The sequence below is a fragment of the Micropterus dolomieu genome, linkage group LG17, assembly GCF_021292245.1.
Source record: "Micropterus dolomieu isolate WLL.071019.BEF.003 ecotype Adirondacks linkage group LG17, ASM2129224v1, whole genome shotgun sequence".
Taxonomy (NCBI): domain Eukaryota; kingdom Metazoa; phylum Chordata; class Actinopteri; order Centrarchiformes; family Centrarchidae; genus Micropterus; species Micropterus dolomieu.
In genome coordinates this window covers 8674533-8695068 of record NC_060166.1, presented here as the reverse complement: position 1 = coordinate 8695068, position 20536 = coordinate 8674533, and the positions used below count along the sequence as shown (strand labels likewise).

The window sequence follows — 20536 nt, the reverse complement described above, 5'->3', positions numbered from 1 at the left end:
CCTCTTTTTAGAGAACATCTTTAGTAAACCAGGAGTAGATCATTGTGACACTTACATAATTATGGACTGCCATGAAAAATCAGGGAAAAGTCACGTTCTATAGCAGGGCCGTGGTGAAAATAAGAAATGCTTTCCGTGTTCAGTAAGATCTGAGGTGTGAATGAATAAAAAGCAGGAAGCTTCTACAAAACAGCATAAAGCTCAGGCAGTGTTCCCTGGACAAATGAACCTTAAAAAATGGGGAGTGTTCTGTTGAAGGCTGTCAGACTTCAACAGAACACTCCCCATGTCTAGGTACAGACATTATTGTTTATTACTGTGAAAAGTTGTTTTTGTCTTTCAAATCTTTTTAAATGTACCAGTCTACATTAATTTTCGTGTGTAATATTATACTCTTGAACATATTCTGTCAATCATTTCTTGGCATTAACACATCTTCCTCCTTATCTTTTCCCTCATCCAACCTCCTGCCATTTGACCATCTCATCCACTGGTAGACGGGACTCTGGCCACTTTGTCCTACCAGGTCCTGCCGTCGGGCTACTGGTGGTCTCTGCTTTACGCCACAGCCATCGCCCTGCTGTGCCTGCTGGTGTGCCTGGTGGGAGCCCACATCTACGCCAAGGCCACCTTCCTCATCTTCCTGGTGGTCATTTTTGTCCTGGGCACCATCTTCATCAGCTTCTTTGCAGTACGCCCTCGTACCGTCGTCCTGCCCAGTTCTGCCATATCCAACCCGACAGCCAATGGAACAGGCCCAGTGTTTCCCACCACAGCCAACTTTACTGGCTTCAAATTGGACACGCTGCTCGGAAACCTGTGGGGTAAGGTGGATGAGGCCAAAATTTGTTCCCTCATGATGTGCTCATACCTAGCATGTTTGGAGTGCCTTATTTAAATTGTGGCATGTTTACTTCTATTGTTCATTTTGCCAGATGACAACAACACAATTCAAACGTAGATTTAAAAAAATGTATATCAATAAATAATAAGTTAATTGACAAAAGACGAGGGAAGAGAAGTGTGAACGGTCTGATAATGTACTGTGTCTTGGTTGTAGTGCCAGGTTGCACCCTCCTAATATGATTCCAGCATGCCACACTGGAGACCTCTGAGGTGCACCGCAGAACGCCACAGGGGGTCTTTTTTATCAGTGTCCATCAAACTGTATAACTCCTCCCCCTTTTGCATCGTTCACACATTGGATCAAGAGACAAATCTGTCATTAAAAACCAACTGTAGTACAATCATGTTGTAAGGGTTGTTGCAATACAAGAAATCAATAGAATTAACAAAGTACAATTTCAATCCCAGTTAAAAGCTAGGCAACACAATGCTTGTTAAAAGCCTCTGAGTGCTGAACTGCTTTGTACAGTGTGAGAGCTTAACAGGGGGCTAAATCTTGTTAAAGCCTAACACTGCACATTCAGTTATTATTAATATGTAACCTAATGCTCAGACTGATCAATGTATTGCTTAATATCAGACTAGCAACGTCTGTCAGATATACACGTTTAGGTTAGTCCAGTCTTCAAGTCTGCCATTGGCTTGGGGTCAACATCTTTGCCTTATTCATAAGGGAAGTTGTGTGTTTTAGTGCTGAGCTGACTGCTTTCTGCAAACGTCAGGAATCCCCTTGAAGCAACAAAACGAAGAGTGTGATCAGCACTACTCTTTCTGTGGTCTAAACCCAAAGTGGGAATGTATGCCATGTTCTTTAGAATATTTTGTTGAGTCAGTTCTTGCAAAGAAATCATGTGAACTCAAAAGTGGGGGCAAGTTTGAATTACAAAATGAAGTTTATTATAATTGATGATTGGGCTTGTTCAGTCAATAGCCGGTTAATCACACAATTCTTAAAACTACTTGTGTGGCCCATAATTTCCACAACATGTGCACTAAATTAGGTATTTGAGAAATATACATATTCAATAAACATAATCTAAATTGTAATTAAAGCTGCAAGCAGCGTTGGACGGGCGAAGTGTGAGGCGGCTGCGTTGCAGATTCTGAAGCTCTGCCGGTGCGGCTGTGAATTTGCCTCGGACGCTGCACGAGAGTGTTAAACGTCACTTCCTATGTCCCCTTTGTGGCGCTACAGAGCACTTGACGCTATGACTATAACTGAATTTTGGCATGTGGATGTGATCAGGGCGGGACTGAAACACGGGCTGAAACACGTAAAGTTTGGTACAGATCTGAGCATGTACAGTCAAGTTACAGCAACTTCCTGAGTAATGGCAAAGCATTTAAATACGCCGCCACGCCACCGCTACGCCGTTAACTGCAAACTCAAATTTTACAACATAGCTTCATCGATGTGTTAAGGAATTTTTGGGACAGTTTTGAAGTTGATATGGCCAACTTGCTAGGAGTAGTCCATCATAGCATAAAACGTGTCATTTCCTGTTGCCAGCAGGTGGTGCTATGGCTTTGAGTGAATGTTGGCATGTGGATGTGTTCAGGGCAGGATTCTTCAAATAAAATTTGGTGCAGATGTGAGCATGTACACTGAAGTCCTATAGACTTCCTGTTTCAAGGCGAATCATCAATTTTCGAAGACATGCCATGGGCAAACTGATCGACTGATAATAACCATTTAATAACTGTTGTACAACTTTTAATCTTGTCTGTGAAGATTTTCAGTCCTCCAGGTCATTGGTACCTAAAGAATGTTAAACACTGGGATGTTGTTTGTTGAAAATCCTCCTGAGTTTCTCTGATACCCATACAGGCTGTTGTAGGCAACTGAGAAAACGGGTGGATGCCTCAACTTTTTTGGCATTACAACCTGATGACATATAGGCAATAAATATGTTATAAATGTATTTAAATTCCTTTTTAAAAACTCAAAAATGTCCGTTTTAAAGGTGTGTGGCTGATCTAATCAGTTACAGCTCAAAGTGGAACACGTAACACGTTGAACCATGAAGCAGATGGGCTACAGCAGCAGAAGACCACACTGGGTGCCACTCCTGTCAATATGTACCAAAGAGAGCCAAATGTCACTTCAAGGAGGTTCTGCTAGTTGCCTGGCAACCTCACGGTGATGGCAAGACTGCAGGAAATAACCACAAAGTAGTCCCGCACATAAATGAAAGCACAATGTGCCGTTTTTACACTTTCGACAAGAAAGCAAAGTGTCCCCTTAGATCCCAACTCCCTGTGGACAGATATCCACACCAGCCAGTAGGAGTCACTAATGCAACAACAAGGACATAATCCCTCACTTGCTTCCCACCCATTAACAGAGCTGAAATTCGTACTACTGAGAATGAAACCAGAGGCTCTGCAGTGGTGGCTGGTACTTTTTCCTCTTGCCCTTCTGCCCCTGATTTTTTTTTTTTTTTTAAGTAAATAATCTTTTCCTTCACTGTTGACAAAGGACAGAAGTTTTGCTTGATCTCTAATTAGATGTTGAACATGTTTACCGGATCTTAATGTCCGTGGAAAACTAATCAAGCACTCCACTCTGTTTCCAGGGATTTATATCCAAGCACATGATCACTAAGCTAATTGCTGTAACTTGGGCATGCACTCAGGCACACGTGAGAGCTATTATACATTCAAGCTTTGCATAATCCCAAGATGTGACTTGGAGCACAAACACACGCGGAGACATGTCAAATCTTAATTTTGCATGTGAATATTTTCCAGTTCAGAGAAAAGGGTAATCGCGTGTTTAAAAATTAAAACCTCTAATATTTCTGAACATGTCTAATTACATTCTAAGGAGCAAAAGGGCCAGAGTGGAGTGACAGTGCAATTCTACTTCTCTGGGTAATTTTGGATGTTTGTTTCATTGCATCAAACTGTTGTTTGTTTTATAAATATAACTGTTGGTTATTTTCTTTGTTTACCTTCATTAATTAATAAAGGACGTTACTTTTTAGAGGTGTGTTCTTGTTTGAAGGCCCCAGGTAAAAATGTTATTATTCATTGTTAGTAAAACAAGAGCAGAAATTTCTCAAGTGTTAGTTGAAGTTAGGTGTGATCCATGTTAGACTGGTTTGGGAAAGGTAATCAGAAGTCTGGGAGATACTATACGTATCCATTATACACACACATCCATAAAGACCTCAAAGAAAATTAGTTTCTTATAAATAGATCCCACATCCTGTGATTGAGTTAGATGCTGCTCTATAAACATCAGGAAAGATGTGTAGAGATTGGTTTTCTCAAGTGCTGTAAACCATGATAGAGTTTGGTGGCAAGCAGGTGTGTCTGCCAACAAACCAAATTGAACTTTCTGTTAAAAGACTGATGATGCTGATAACAGTGACTTATCTGTTGTTTTCTCTTCCCACAGCTGACTACACTGTGGATTACACAACAGGCACTACAATGACCTTTGCCACCGTTTTTGCTGTTATGTTTAATGGCTGCACCGGTATCATGGCTGGTTCCAACATGTCAGGTGGGTAAGGGCAGGTTGTGTGTGTGTGTGTGTGTGTGTGTGTGTGTGTGTGTGTGTGTGTGTGTGTATGGGTGAGCTAATTACCTGTGTATGAACCATAGAATATTTATAAAGATGGATGACATAGTAGCTTCCCAAAAGTGAAGCCAAAACCTCTTGATCGCCCCATGGGGTCTGGCTGCAGTAGGGATAGTATAGGTCAGGTCTTTTTCTGAGAGGTTTGGTTTAATTAGTTATTTGATGCTATAAAAAGGGGGTTTCACGTCATGATTGACAGCTGAGGCCCTCCTCACGGTTGAGTCTGCCACGGCTCCAACCCTGATCACTCTGGCTCCAAATGACTGCCCCAGCACAAGATGGCAGCACCTGTATCAGGGATGTTTTGCCTTCATTTTTGTACAGTGGGAGGAAGTGGAGACGCATCGTCCATCTTTAAATACGGCCTCTGGTATGAACACATTGTAAACTTGTCTATTTACTAGGTGAACTGAAGAATCCAAGCTACTCCATCCCCCGTGGCACCATCACAGCCGTCATCTTCACCTTTATCATCTACAATCTGCTCTGTGTCCTGGTTGCCTGCTCCTGTGACCGGTCAGTAACACATGCACGCTCGCACTTAGGCGATGTGATTGGGGTATTTTATACTTGTACTCTTTGATGTAGTGGTAAATAAAGACGAGGTTAAACTTGATGAACTTTACAAAAAACATTGCTTTATGCTTTTTACTTTTCATGTTCCCATCTTTGGTGTGTCTAGGTTTTATACTACTTACTGTAACATTCAGTTATACCATTTACAGCTGCAAACAAACAAAAAGCAGTGAGACCTGTAATTGAACATTAATCCACACAGATCCAAACAAGGTAATTAAACCTTCCCGTTGATAAGAGTACAAGTGCGGTGCTGTAGTAATAGATAAAGCAGATGAAATCCAATACTTAGTGGCTATCAGATAATGCAAACATGGTTCATTTTCTGCTTCACCAAACAGAGTTGGGGCATCAGAGGTGGATGATTTCAAAATCATCTATTCCAAGTGACTTTTATCCCACACCAGTTGTCAGTTAATCAGTCTGAACAATTACAGTATGCAGGAATGAAAGCAAAATAATGGAAACACATCTACTATGTGCAAGTGTGCCTCCATTCAAGCTCATTTTTGACAACACTTTAGGGAGTAGATCCACTATAGCATGTTAACACTGTAGCATACAGTATATTTAATGATGTAGGGAAGCTAGCTGTATCAGTAGTAAAAAGACTGACCAGATTTTGTACAGCCTGTTTCAGTTTTTAAACTACTTTCTGATAAGCAACGATGCATTCATTTGTCCACTTATTGTTAGCTGTCCACAGTCTTCCATAACTTCCTCACATAGTCACATGGATAACTTTGGTGTCTGTGTCCTCGCTTAATTCTTAAGGTTAGAGTGGTAAGGTCTGACGATGCACTTGGTATTTACTTCTTCCTGCTTTTGTTGTCCTCCCTCTCTCTATCTGTCTTTTTCTATCTGTCTTTTGCTGAGTGCCACAGTTCAGTATTGATGTAGCTCTAAGGCGAGTGTTGCCAAGGTGCTAAACTGACATGACAGGGCTATAAAAGAGCATTGGAGATCAATACTGCCATCATTTACCCTCCCTGTCCTCCCTGTGTCCACCTACCACATACACTCACTGATTTTGACTGAGTTTCTTAACACACTTTCTCTACCTCGGCAGGACACTTTCCCCTTAGAATCACACATATTACTTGTATTTTTTGTTGGCATATTTCATCTATTGAATCTATCTAAAGTAGTTTCTCTTGTAAAAAGAATGACTTCTGTTAGACATACAGCTATTTGGTCTTCAATGAAGGCTTAAGGCAGTGTCAGTGTTCTGAATTGGGGCCAAGTCAGCACTAGGCCCCTGCTCACATGACCCAACAAGGAGGCCACAAAGGTCCCTCACATGACCTGTGCGTGTAGAGGTGGCTTATTCACACTTGGCATTGCAATGTCTCTTGGTCACGCTCTAAACACATTTGTGGATGCTGTGGAATCCGGCCCATCAGGCCACATCAGGGACACATGTGGACGCATACAGCGGTGATTACCAACCTAGGGTACTTCTGCAGTTGCCATGGGGCACATGGAAAGATTGTGGAGTAGCTCAACTCATTTGGGGGAAAAAATATATATATTACAAATAACCAGTTGATAAATAGCTTCTGATAATTCAAATGTTGTAAGTAGTAGAAATGCAGACATGACCAAACCAAACTAAACATTGACAGTTCAACTGTATGAAAACATTATTTTATGTTTTATATAATAGTATACTCATATAAATTAATAGTGTTAAACAACATCCACTTTGGAATCAATTCAAATGAACACATTTGTAACAAGACAGGTGGAGGGGGTACTTGAGTTTAGTGACATGCGCTTATGTGTCATGTGCATGCAAGGCTTCTGTGAAAATCTGGTCCCATACCATAATGACTTACTGTAGCCAGGGAATGTAAAATATTCTTGTTGATGGAAAGTGTTATGGTTTTGGACAGAACGGAGTCAAACGCAACGCTTTCAAAGAGATTTATTAAGGGGGGAAAAAAGGGATGTTGAGGGGCTGGAGAAAGGGGGGAGATGGACACCGGCAGACGTGGGCGCGGAGGACCGAGGAGCTGGCAGGGCAGGAGAGGTTCAGGCGAGAGGGCCGAGGGGGACAGGAGGCCGAGGTTGGAAGGGATGTGGTGGCTGGCGGTCAGGCGAGGAGCGAAGGGGAACCGGGGAGCACCGTGGAGGTGATGCGAGGGGGGAAGGCAGGTAGGCGAGCCCAGCTGACCGAACGGGGAGACAGAGGTGAGTGGACCTGGCGGGGGAAACAGACACACAGGGTTAGTTCAGGGAGGCAGGAGACGGAGAAGTAAGATGCGAACAAGATCATAAAAAGCTTGAATGTAGCAGTGGCACCAAGTCTGGAGCGACGACGATCAAGCGGGGATGGAGTGGAGAGCCGGGGTTGAAATACTGGTAGATTTGAGACTGATAGCTGGCAGGTGTGGCGGGCGGAGGTGGAGGTTGATGAGACAGAGGTGTGGGTTGTCAGCCGGGCTCCGGAGCGGTGAGGGAGAGCACACACAGATGGAGAGAGGAGGAGACACATGAGAAAACAGGATGTGAAAAAAAGGAGGAAAAAACAGGGCACTCACCGTCAGCCGGGCTGCCACCGCAACAGGCAAGGCTGATAAGAGGAACATGGGTTGGAAAGTGAAACATCAACTTCCTCAGAGCTGTGCAAGCAGACAGACAGTTGTGGGATTTTGAAATACAGAAGACATAAATTCGCACAGGGTGTAAATTCCTGCTTTATTGGTTTCTTGTCTGGGACTTCATTCCCTGACTTATGCTCTGGGTCGTTTGGTTTATTGAGGCTGACCAGAATTGAACTGATATGAGTGTTATCTTGCTGCAGAATATGTATAAGAAGTTCTCGGAAACACTAGGAAAATTTACTTTGACGGGGTATTTCTTTATTGTGCACTTGTTTCTGTTCAGGCCAGATGTCGGACATCTTGAGTTTTTTTTTAAACGCTGGTTAATGTGAGAAAACGAGAAGAAAATGTATTCATTGTAAACTTAAACCAGTTATTTTAATTGGGTAGCTAGGCGTTTATGCAGAATTTTCTGTGTTGCGTAAGTGAATCTTGCCATGTGATAAAGACACTAGAGAGTAATTGACACCCAACTCACAAGAATCCACCCAAAATATTATCAACAATAACTAAAGTGCATCATAAAACTTCATTAATTTTCTGTAAGGAAATTAAAGAAAGACCAATATCATGGCACAATAATTTAAGTAACATCCATTTATCAAGTGCAAATTATTCTAGAAATGAGAAAAAATCTGGCCATCCATTCAAGTACAAGATCACATACCTGGTCAAATAAAGCATTTTGTGAAAATGATATCTGTATATAAATACAATCATTATGTGTTGATTTTCTTATGAAAACCGTATGAAGAGAAACCAAAACCCTGACTCCATGCTGACACGCGAGCAATTCAATTATGCAAACAAGCAGGCTAAACTAATAATTGTGGATTAAAAAATGTCTGGTTCTATTAAAGTAATTTGTCATGTTACGGCGCCACCACACCACATGTCAGGGAAGTCCGCACGCCTGATACGAGACTCCAGAGTAACTCTAATGATGGCGGTATTTCATATGTTTGTGTGTGATTTAACTGGAAGATGGGTAACCCTAACCCTTTACTCTAACTCACCTTATTTAGCATTTATAAGCAGTGTATACATACATAATAAAATGTTAATAACACACTATAATAAAGTGTTAGGCTGACATAAGGATGTCTTTAAGTTTTATTATGTATCTGTGTGTCCTTCACAACATTTAATCATTTAAGCAAGTATCCCAGTTAGTGTATAAACAGATAATGAATGATTGACAATAACACAGTAAAACATAGCTGTAATCATATTTAATTATATATGATTGACACAAGAACACAACAGCGTTTGTGTGTTATAAAGGATGTACACACATGTACAAATCATTCACTGGTGGGTTTGAAACTGCTGAGTAAACTCAACTGGGCCTTTCTGTGCTGAAAAAAAATAAACCTTTTAAAGTAAGTTGCCACTGATAGTTCTATAATAAAAGCAAAAGGAATATTCAGTGCCTGCTGTAGTTGCCTTAGTTGTCCAAAGGGTGGCAGGAACACTCTCTCACCAACCAGCCATGCTGCCTTTTTAAGGGAAGATTTAGAGTGACAAACTAACCTTTGCATAAGGCTCTTCTAAATTGCTACCCTCTGCAAATTGTAGTTCTGCATCATAGCTTTAAAAGGCAAAGCAGTTAAGATTGTGTTTAAAAGTGAAGGAGGTGGGAGAGCGGCCATTGAAAATGATTGTACTGCACGGTACGGGTACCTCTTTATAACTAAATGCCTACCTGTGTCAGTGTGTGTGCTGATCTCACAGCATCGGTGCCCTCGCTCAGGTGCGTGAGCGGGCGAGAAAGGGATTGTCAGTGTGTGCTCATTATAACGGGAGCCGAGGTAATTTAACCCAGGGCTGACAGCTTCAGAACAGTTCCGACTTGGTTTTAACATGAAGTATGACATACCCCAACAGCTATTACTCTTCCATATGCCCAGTGTGTGGAGTTCTCACCGGTCATGGAATTCCTGGAAAATCATGGAAGTAAGGGCCACGGTTTGACAGTGTGAGGCTTTGGTAAGTTATTTATTTATTCACAAAAGCTGACACATACTTGACCTCACATCACGCATTGAAGTAAGGTTTCAGAAGCATTTCCTTCCGCTCCACAGTGGGAACCCTGAGATTTATTTTGCAGGTGCACTGACAGTACTGCGCGTGTGGGTTTTGTTGTTTTCTTTTTTTTTTACAGCCGAATGAGCACTTTTTCTGCTTCACAGCTATTAGCACTGCAAAGAAAATGAAGCTCATTTTGATGTAAAAGCGGTACAACTGGTTTCCAGGTCACTGTTAATAGAGCGGCCTCATATTTTGTCCGGTTTGAGATTATCTCTGTTGATATGCCACTATGGTAAGAGGGCCGCTGATGATGGCGATGGAGGCTGAGGGGATGTGAGATAGAGGGGAATCTATTAACCTCCTGTGACCAGCTAGCCAACCGTGACAGATTGCCCTGTCGCTACTTTATCAAGCTCTTTTGGTAGTGTGTGTGTGTGTGTGTGTGTGTGTGTGTGTGTGTGTGTGTGGATTAAGAACGTAAATCTACACTGAAAGCAACAGAATGAACAAGCATGACGACTCACTACGTTACTCCACAGTGTTTTTTTAAATTATTTTAGAACTGGTTTCATGCGTGAGTATTAACTAACTGGTTTTGTGTGTGTGTGTGAGTACACACGCTACACACACGTGTTTTCCACAGTACTGTGCGTCAGTGACCTGTGGGCTAATCCGCTGTGCGCAATAGAGGCTTTTGTATTAATAACTGACTTGATAATTATATTAATTTGAATCTGCTGGGTGTCCTTTTGTTGCGCTATCTCTGACATGCAGCCTTGTGAATGTGTGCGCCATTTGCACCCCCTGAAGTGCCTCTGTCTCTCATCTCACTTCTGTTGCCCCACACCAACCCCTTCCCATTTACTGCCGTTCCTCTCACTTTTTCCAGAAAAGTTACGTCTTTCGTCACAGCACTTTTCTTTTTCTTTCTCACCACCCTCCAAAAAAACATTCTGTATTTCTGCTGTCACCCACACACTGTCTATTTTCATTCCTCTGTTTCCTAGTTTATATTTTGTCCTCTACTTCCCTCCCTGTGGTTACCTTTCAGTCACATACTGTTGTTCACTTTTTTTTTTACTCATTCAACATCTACCCCTAGTCTCTTCCTGTCTGCAGAACACTGACATTTTTGAGACCTTTTACGTGCTTTACCATCTGAAATGGGGTTAAATGCTCTTGGCCATAGTTTCTACCCCTAAACCCTCTAAAAATCCCTGTGACCCAGGTTTGCAGTAGCACATAGCTGTGAATAGTGAATCACACGGCTACTCTTTTCATACTGGCTACTAACTGATTGGTTAAACAACTGAGGCCTCCTAACCGGTTACGTGAATAGTTTGACATTTTGGGACATAGACTTTCTTGTCGAGAGTTAAATGAGGGGATCAGTCATTAAATTCTCATGCCTGTACCTTAACAATAAAGGTTCTGTGTGAAACATGTGGAAATAGCCAGCCTGACTCTGCAGGGAAATTCCACCTATTATCACCTCTCAAGCTCACCAATTACAGTTTTACTTGATTGCTTAAACACATTTCTTGAAATGATGCCACTTTTTCTAGAAACTCTAAACACAGATCCATAACTTCTCACCCAATTCCCCAAATATCCTTTTTTCAGGTCAAAAAAAACCTCTCCACTCAAAACCATTTAATATAAACCATCACACACAAGCCCTCATAAAACACACACACTACAACATAGTCTTACGCCAAGAATCCACTGACTCCGGCACTTTACGGCTGCGCCAAGGTTTTGACGCGTCCATAGCTCGGCGTCAAAGTCCAGTGGAGTGTCTCAGAAGCATTTCAGCAGCGGAGCGTGCAGCCTGCCCCACGTTATTGACTTGTTACTAATTTGTCATTTTTGTGCTTCTGCTACCTTCTTCACAGCTCTATGTGACCCCGTTTTGTTCCGTCAACTTTAGGCTGCTTATCCCAGAAGGAGCATTTCAGAATCAGATCGTTTTGCCAGCCTGATTTAGCTGACATGTTTAAATTTTGTTGATTTTGGTCTGGGACAGGCCAGAGATCCCCCTCCTCCTCTTCCTCTTCCTTCCTTCCTTCTTCTTCTTTTTCTCCTCCTCCTCCTCCTCCTCCTCCTCCTCCTCAGGTGTCCTCTACCTCTTCCTTTACATCTCTTTGGATCCATTGTTCCAAAACTGAATGAACTGACTCCGGTCCATTTTATCTTTCTATTGAAGCTTCTGATTGGTGTGTTATCAGTTATGACTCTTTGTGTTTCCACCTGGGTAGCTGTGGGCTAATTGAACTCAACCTGTGCTGATCGCGTGAACAATATTGAATGTTGTTTTCTCAGTGACCACATGGTGTAGGCAATGATAAATGAAGGGATTTGTGTGTAGAGTTTAGAGAAATAGGTGTACTTTTAGAAAAATCGAGCTATGGTTTTGAAAGTTTAGTTCAAAAGCCTGCTTATAGTGTTTAAACAACTCAGAAAAACTGTAACATGTTATATCTTTGTGTGTTGTGTAAACAACAAGCTATGATTTTACGGTGAGTTGCATGCTGGAACTATTTCTTGGCCGGGGCTAGTGACGTCCTGGAGTCTCCGCTGGTTGTCTTGCAACCTCACGGTGACGACAAGGCTCCAGGACTCCTGCTCCCAATCTTCATGATAAGCTAAGCTAATTGTCTTCTGGCTGTACCTGCATATTTAACAAATGGAAAGGGATTGTTATTGGTTTTCTCATTTAACTCTCGACAAAAGAAAGTGAATAAGTGCATTTCCCAAATTGACAAACTATTCCTGAACGAAACAATATCTGATTTATTAGTGAGCACAGTCACATTTCTCTTTTCACTTCCTTATTCTGGAGAGGCAAAGTAAAAATGAAAGTTTTTTTTAGCTCTTCACGTTCTTTCTCTTTTTGGCAGAAAAGTGTGTTACGACACACTGACAAACTCCATTTTTACACCATTTCTCCTCATTCTCAGGCTTTCTGCTCCTCCTTCTCTAGACTGTAGCCATTGTAAGGCAACAAGTCCAGCATCCCTTCTCCCCTCATCCTCACTCCTTCGTTTTCTCTGCAACCCCCCCCCCCCCCTCTCTTGGCACTATCACCCCACAGCAGCATTCTTGGCTTCCCTTTCTCCCTCCTGTCCTCGTCTATCATTCATCCATCCATCCGCACAGCCGTGTTCCTTCCTTTTGTTATTCACCCCCTATCTCTCCACTGCAGAGATTCCAGTCACTTTCGCCCCTCTCTTGTTTCTCACTGCTGTCCCCATTTGGGGTTTTTTTTTTGAGGAAGGGGTAACAATGGTGGTAGTACAGGCCAAGCCTTCAACAACATGTCCAGTCTGAATTAAAATCTGCTGGGATTGGAGGGAGAAACACATATATGAAGAGCAACAGACCGAGGAGAGAAAGGGAGGATTTGGGTGCGGAAAGGTTTAGATATTGGGCTTTTTGTTATTTCAAATGGGTTGGCAGGCACTTTGTGTCATCCATGAAAGATATGAGGCAGTTTATAATAATTGATGAATACCTCACCTGTTGTCCATGCGAAGCCCAGACATCACTTCTGGACTAGCCTCTGTCGACTGCACTCTCTCATCAAGGGTTTCTTTCATCTGTCTTTATGAAAAAGTTAAATTGCTGATTGTGTGTGCATGAGGTTCAAAGTTCAAAGAAAACCTGTTGTCATGGCAATATCATTGGAATAAATGTTTGAACTTCCATATTTTTCTTCTTGTCCATGTTGGTTTAAGAGCAGATGTTTAAATCTATTTCTAATTTTCCATGTCAGTTGGGCAATATGCTAATGATTGAAGATTATGAGATATGATCTGAGATATGAGAGCTCCAGAAAGTCAACCAAATGGTGTGGTGATGAGGTTGTTTTTTCAAATGATGATTAACTTGTTTGGATTAAAAAATGACACATGGCATCATGTGTGACATGCATCACTATAAAGTGTGGAGCGGTACATTACAGCTGTGCCAGACTGACGAAGTAGTGAAGGTAATGTAGCAGGAATGTGCCAGTTTAGATAGCAAATGTAATAAAATTACTGCTTTTCTGGAGAGTTGACACCGCTGGTGTGTAATGCCCACCGATCATTGATAATATCCACTCTCACTCTCTTCTAATTTCTCTCCAAGATCTCTCCAATTGCTAATTCTAATCGTTGCTTTCTACAAAACATCTGAGCCATTTGCACCCCCCACCATTTTCACAGCCCTCACTCGACTGGCCCCAGTCTTTATAAACTGGTGATATCTAACTGGTGTGAATGGGAAGACATGCCCCAGAAAAGCTGAGACCTGCAGAGTACCTGTGAAGTGTTGGGAGAGAAGGGAAGGCTGGAGACTGAGAAAGGGAGGATAGAGCAGAAGGGCTGGAGAGAGAAGGAGGTAGCGTGTGTGTGTGCGTGCACAGAGGCCTTGTTAGTTATTGATCCCATTTAATAATCCTTAACCACAGTCTACTCCCCTGAGAGCACTTAACTCGCTCCCCCTCCCTCTCACTGGCTCTTACAGCCCCTCTCTGCCTCCCTCTTACTTTCCGTTTGCCTCCTTTTCCTCGGCTGCTTCTTTATGCCCCTGTATCTCTTCCTTACCCGTCGTGCACCACGGCTACACCCTACCTACAAGGTCAAGGTGAAATGAGGCTAAAGACTTACACTAAATCCCAGCAGTTGACGGGTGTAGTTCTGAGCTGGTGCATTTGTTGCTGTGGAGTCGATTCAGCCGTCTCTAAGAAGCCTGAGTTTATTCAAAGCACACCGGGCAGGCGGGCAACACGCAGACTCTGTGAAGGCAACGCGGGTCTTTAGCGAATTGAGATCCACATGTTCAGGCTGTTACTGTTCATACTTTTTGAAATGTGCTCTGAGGATTTTGCCTCTGGTTTTGCGTGCAGAATGAGTTCTTCTTTGTTTTTCCCCACTGACACGGCAGAAAATTGGACCATTGAATTGTTGCCTTTTCATGTCTTTCAGCTGAGCTGTTGCCTTTTTTCTTTTATATCACACACTTTCACTTCAGTTTTCGTCAGGATGCAGGTGCACTTTTGCATGTGAAAGTTCAGTTTATGTCGTGAGGAGTACTTTTCTATGAAAACAGTTACATAATGTCTTCTGTGGCTCAGAGGAGCTTTTCAGAGTTTAGTGATCATAGTGACGTTATCAGGGTCATCTCGGCTTGGGTTTGCGACTTTGTGAAAGACATTTAATGAATGATACTATTTTTGGATCTTGACTCTAGGGCTGGGCAATAAAATAACAATGATAATTATTGCAATATAATCTTCCTCAATATAATACATGTTCAGTATATTGTCAATAAATATTTGGTAAAATGATTTACTTTTGAATCACGGACCGCTTAGCATTGAATTTTTCTATAAAAATATTTATTTTGTTGAGGAAAAGGTACTGAAAAAAGATTTACTAATCATATTTTTTGAAAAAGATTTTATCATAATAGTTTTGAATGTTCTACCTCAGATCCACTGTTTGGCATCAACCACATAATTAACCATCTGGTTTCTTCAATTTTGACTCAGGAGCAAAAATCATCCTTTAAACTTGAAAGAAATAACGATTTGACACATATCGTGATAATTATCGATATCAAATGATATGAAATGCTTTTATCGTGATAACATTTTGACCCATACTACAGACTGAAAAAGGGTTTTCTCAGTCCCTGCTGCTTGATTTTCACCATTGCTTTTTCAATCTTGTCCCCCAACTAATTTGGTTGCACGCCACCGGTTCAAGTAAACATTTAGGTAAATATAAGTATCGGATCAGACCGAGTATTGACAGATACCCAGTGCCAAAAAACTTGATCTAGACTTCCCTAATGTTGATATAATGGAGGGTTTTTGTGTCCCAATGTTCTTAAAGATCATCAGAATTAGGGTTTTTGGAAAACAGTGGATCACCAGTCATGACCTCATACTGCAGTAGAGGGCATAATTAAAAAGCCCAGTTGGATAAAGCCACTGAAAATCTACACTCAACAATCTGCACTGGCCTATCAAATCAAACTGCCTTTCTCTCTATAACTAAGGCTACGTTCAGACTGCAAGCCTTAAAGCTCAGCTCAGATTATTCTCCCCAGATCCGTTTATTTTTTTTGTTTGACAGTTCACATTGTTGTTTTAATGTGGCCCATATCAGACTCTAAAGTGACCCGCATGCGCAGAAGAATAACACGACGTCACATGCAGCGCGCTGTTGCAAGCTACAGAACCAAGGAGCAACGGAAGTTAGCTCACGGGAGACTCCCGTTTTTTATTGTCCACGGGTCACATTTCCCCTGAATCACGACAAGTGTTCACAACTTTCTGTTCTTTTCTTTACGGTTTCTGGCGCTGTACAACGCATCTGCCCCACAACTCACTCCCTCCGTCTCTCTCTCTCCCCACTGTGTCCGCAAGTGGCATGCACATAACTCTGAAGAGAGCTTGAGGTCTGGTGGATTTCAGGTGGAAGAAAGAGAATATGTGAACAGATGATCGCAAGGTAGAGGAGGAAGATAGCCACATGTATAATACTGGCTTTTGTGAAGCTTTTTCATTCACCGCGGCTCTAGAGTGACGGATCAAAGTCACATCAATTCCGACCTGAGTGTCCAGACTGAGGTCGCATTTAAAAATATCCAATCTGTATCGGATTTGGAACACATTTGAAATGGCTCAATTCCGAACTGGAAAAGATCAGATTCCGTGTGACTTGGCCTGTTCACACTTTCATAAAAAGATCACATCTGAGTCACGTACAGGCAAAAAAACCGGAATTGGGTCACATTGGCCTGCAGTCTGAACGTAGCCTAATAGCCCATTACACTTGAGATGAATCCTTTACTGTCTGATGTTACGCCTCCTGTTTTTAATAATAATTCAGTACCATATAAATAATAATATCACTTCATTTCATGGCATCTTTAAAGAACTCCACACCTTTTAACGTTGTTATTGTGAATGTGTTGGCAAACAATTTCCTATTTGCACATCCAGCAGACACAAAGCAACATTTGCATTCACTCGGTGTGTTTTTGTCCACCCAACAAATGAAAATCCAATATTCACTCTCCTTTTAGCTTTTGACTCTTGTTAAGCTATTAATGTCTGACTTTCTTCACCAGCTAGTCGCTAACATTGTTAGTCTGTTGTTTGCTGCAGGGCAGGTGGGGTACAGTGCTTGCTGCAGCAAACAGCAGCAGTAGGAAAAAGGGTTGATGAAAGCAGAACTTGATGGACTGGAAAAACCAAAACTATGAGCTAAAGTAGGCTAAAAAGCACCATAGAGGTGCAGTACTGGGCGATTATTCTCTGTGGGTTTCACATTACACATAATCTTTAAATTCACTTTTAATATAGAAAATATTGATTACTGCAGCTTGGCAAGTTTTTTTTTTTTTAGCGCAAATCATGACTGTCAGCAGCTTCTATCTAAAAACATCAGTAATCTAACCACCCATCCCTGTTTGCAAGCATTAAGAGAAGGGCAAACAAAAGGAAAATGCAGTAAAGGTAAATGCTGTCCGTGTAATGTTGATGGAGAGACTCATAAGAGGTACTAACCTTTGAATTCTGTCACCGTGTCCATGCAGAGACACAAATGGTCACATAATGGTGCAATGAGCATAACAGTGATGTTAGCCATAGGCCAGGGCCATTGCAGTAACTGGCTATGATCCCACTTGAGCATTTAGTAGGCATTCTAAAGCCTTTTTCTTCAGGGTCATTAAACCAAACGCTCCTGAATCATTATGTTAGGCCTGATGAGGAGTGACCTCGCCCTGTGAGAGCTGAGACGAGCAGGATCACAGCAGAGTGAGCGCTGTTTGTGATGAGATTCTAATATACAGTACCTAAACACACACTCCCTGTCAGCGCTTCATTTTTCACCGCTGATAATTAATCCATAATGTTCGACCAAAGCACTGGTGAATTATCAGAAGCACAAACACATGAAATGATGGATTAAAAGATGAATGCGCATGAATACACAAATGAGAGCATGAATAAAAGCGGTAAACAAATGAGCTGAAGGATGGAGCGGGCCGGGAGGAGCGAGAACAATCGGCCAAACGATCTCTGCGGGCTCCTTTAGTGGTTTAGCTTTGTTTCCTCCTCTTCTCTAAACGAGCTCCTTTAATCTGTCACTCCCACCCTCACGCTTTTGTTCTCCTCTTTATTTGCATGGCAGAGCTCATTTCAGCTGGATGATCTGATCAATAATTACTATCCTGCCCCCCCCCCCCCACACACACACGGAGTCACAAGCATTACTCCCTTGGTAATAACTACACAGCTTTGGAGGAAGCACAAAAATATAAAACACAGAAAACATACAGTATAGTTGTTCATTCTATCATGACCCAGCACATAAACAACATCTCTCTCTTACTCACTCACTCACTCACTCACTCACTCTCAATTCAAATTCAATTCAAATTAGCTTTATTGGCATGAATGTGTAACATTCATGCCAATAAAGTGTGTGTGTATGTGTGTGTGTGAGAGAGTAAGAGTGTTACTCTCACTCACTCACTCACTCACTCACACACACACACACACACACACACTCACACACACATCATTTGTCACCCCTGTCACCCAGTTTGCAGCGCCTTTGTTTTTGAGAGCCAGTTTGGAAATGTCAAGCTTTTCAAGATTTATTTTGCTCCTGCTGCACGTCAGAGAAATTAATAGTCAGCCTATAAGTTTTGACCCACATCATCACTCACCCCTCTCTCTCTCTCTCTCTGAGACACACACGTGCATACACACCCTTAAATTCCTCATCATGCTTAGCACTTTTTTTTGCATGATTCTTCTTCTTTTGTCCAACGTACACAGTGAGACTCCCCTCCAAGCTTGTCCCTGCGTATCAGACCATTGAACAGTTTTTTTTTTTTGGTGCTGTGAATATGTCAGAGAGTCTGATTAAAGCAATGGTTCATAAACTTTTCACTGCAGTACCTATGCCACACACACACATACACACACACACAAATAAACAAAGTAGTTGGCATTTCCTAATTTCGAGGGTGATGTTAACTTCCCCGCAGAACCTTTGTTTAGTTGATTTGTGGTAATGCAAAAGCCTGTGTGTGTGTGTGTGTGTGTGTGTGTGCGCGCGCGCGTGTGTGCCGCCTGCCTCTCGGGCTCCATGTGAAATAATAGTGTGTTCAGATCTTTGGATGGAGTGAACAATACTTAACAGGGCCATGATAATAAGTATTAAAATCACTGGACCTGAAAGAAAACGTGATGAGACTCTTAACTACAAAGAAAGAGGGTGAGAGAGAAAGAGAGAAACGGAGAGAGTGAATGGACACTGGTAGAAATAAATTGAGAGAGAGAGGACTGAGCCAGAAAAGCAAGAGAAAAAAACCTTGAATGGGTTTTAAAAACATCATGATGAGGGAGATAGAGGTGATGAGGGAGGGGAATAGATGGATGGATTGATGTGGGTGTGTGTATTTGTGTGTATTGAAACAAAGAGAGATTGAGATGGATCGAGAGAGAGAGAGAGAGAGAGAGCAAGAGAAAGAAATACTTTGCACTCTAATTCTCCTCTCTCTTGCTGTGTTGTATTGAAAAGAGGTGGGGGGGCCGGCTGCAATCATACACACCCTGCTGTGTTTTTTTTTTTTTTAACTCTGATCTCTCTTTCTCCATGTCTAGCGCTGCATCTCCTGCGCACACACACACACACACACACACACACACACACACACACACACACACACACACACACACACACACACACACACACACACACACACACACACACTCGCTGGAGTGAGCCTCTTATTCCAGGATCTCATCATTAGGCACCCCGGTAGAGTAATCATCACTTCCTCTTCAATCTTGTTCTTTTTCATTGGACAAGTTTTGCACCCCAGAACAAATGAGTTTGAAATGACACGCAACCATTTGGACCACTTGATTTTGATTCCCTGATATGAATGTAATAAAATGGCTATAAAGATGATGGGTGTCTTCTGTGTGGTGGTGTTTTGTGTGAACATTTTCAATGCATGGTTGTAGTAGTAGATATAGGTTTTGTCTGTTTGAGGTTGACATTTGCAATTTTGAGTGAAATGTTTCGACAACGACTGGACGGCTTGCCAAGAAATTTGGTACAGACATTCATGTTCCCACAGGATGAATTGGAATAACTTTGGTGTTCCCTAAAACTTTTTATCTAGTGCCATCATCGGGTCAAAATTCTTGTCTGATGCTTTGTGGCCAAATACTTGCAAAATGAATGCTAACACGCTAAATTAAGATGGTGAACATGGTAAAGATTATATATTCCAAACACCAGCATGTTAGCATTGTCATTGTGACTTTAAGACCCTAGTGTGGCTGTCAACTCCAGTTTAGTCATAGTCACTTAAAAGTGAAAAAACATTTTAATGATAAAGAAGAAGAAAAAATATTTTATATAACGTCATTGACATTTCCAATAACTAGAAATAAAAACGCACAACCTATACAAGACTTATTGAGTTTGGCAAAACAATTCCAACTCATTGTACACTTACCGGCTATTTCTGGAGCTTGCAACTGCGTCGCGTGGTCTTTACTGGCGCATGGAATTTACTCATTTGTAATGGTGCTGTATCTGTTGACATGGGCGCTCAGTAGCAGCTATGATTGATCTGAGGAGGAAAGTTAAAATCATAGTCAAAATGAAAGTCTACGGTCACTACTGTTGCAATAGCTTACCGCTCTACGACTTCTTTTTGCAGATCTGCCAACATACATGCCAGTACGAATAAATCTGAAATGATAATCCTGCCAATGAATTAATCGGGTTCTGTTTCTTCA

The 20536-nt window shown here is 41.8% G+C and overlaps 1 protein-coding gene across 2 annotated transcripts in view; it reads left to right on the top strand.

The window, feature by feature from the left end:
* Positions 1 to 20536, top strand: part of zgc:153039 (uncharacterized protein LOC767698 homolog) — a 73434-nt gene that overhangs the window by 11284 nt on the left and 41614 nt on the right. For both annotated transcript variants that reach the window (XM_046074324.1, XM_046074323.1), the window contains 2 exons: positions 4310 to 4417; positions 4900 to 5011. In XM_046074324.1, coding sequence (XP_045930280.1) covers positions 4310 to 4417; positions 4900 to 5011 — 220 coding nt within the window. The remainder of the gene's footprint in view (positions 1 to 4309; positions 4418 to 4899; positions 5012 to 20536) is intronic.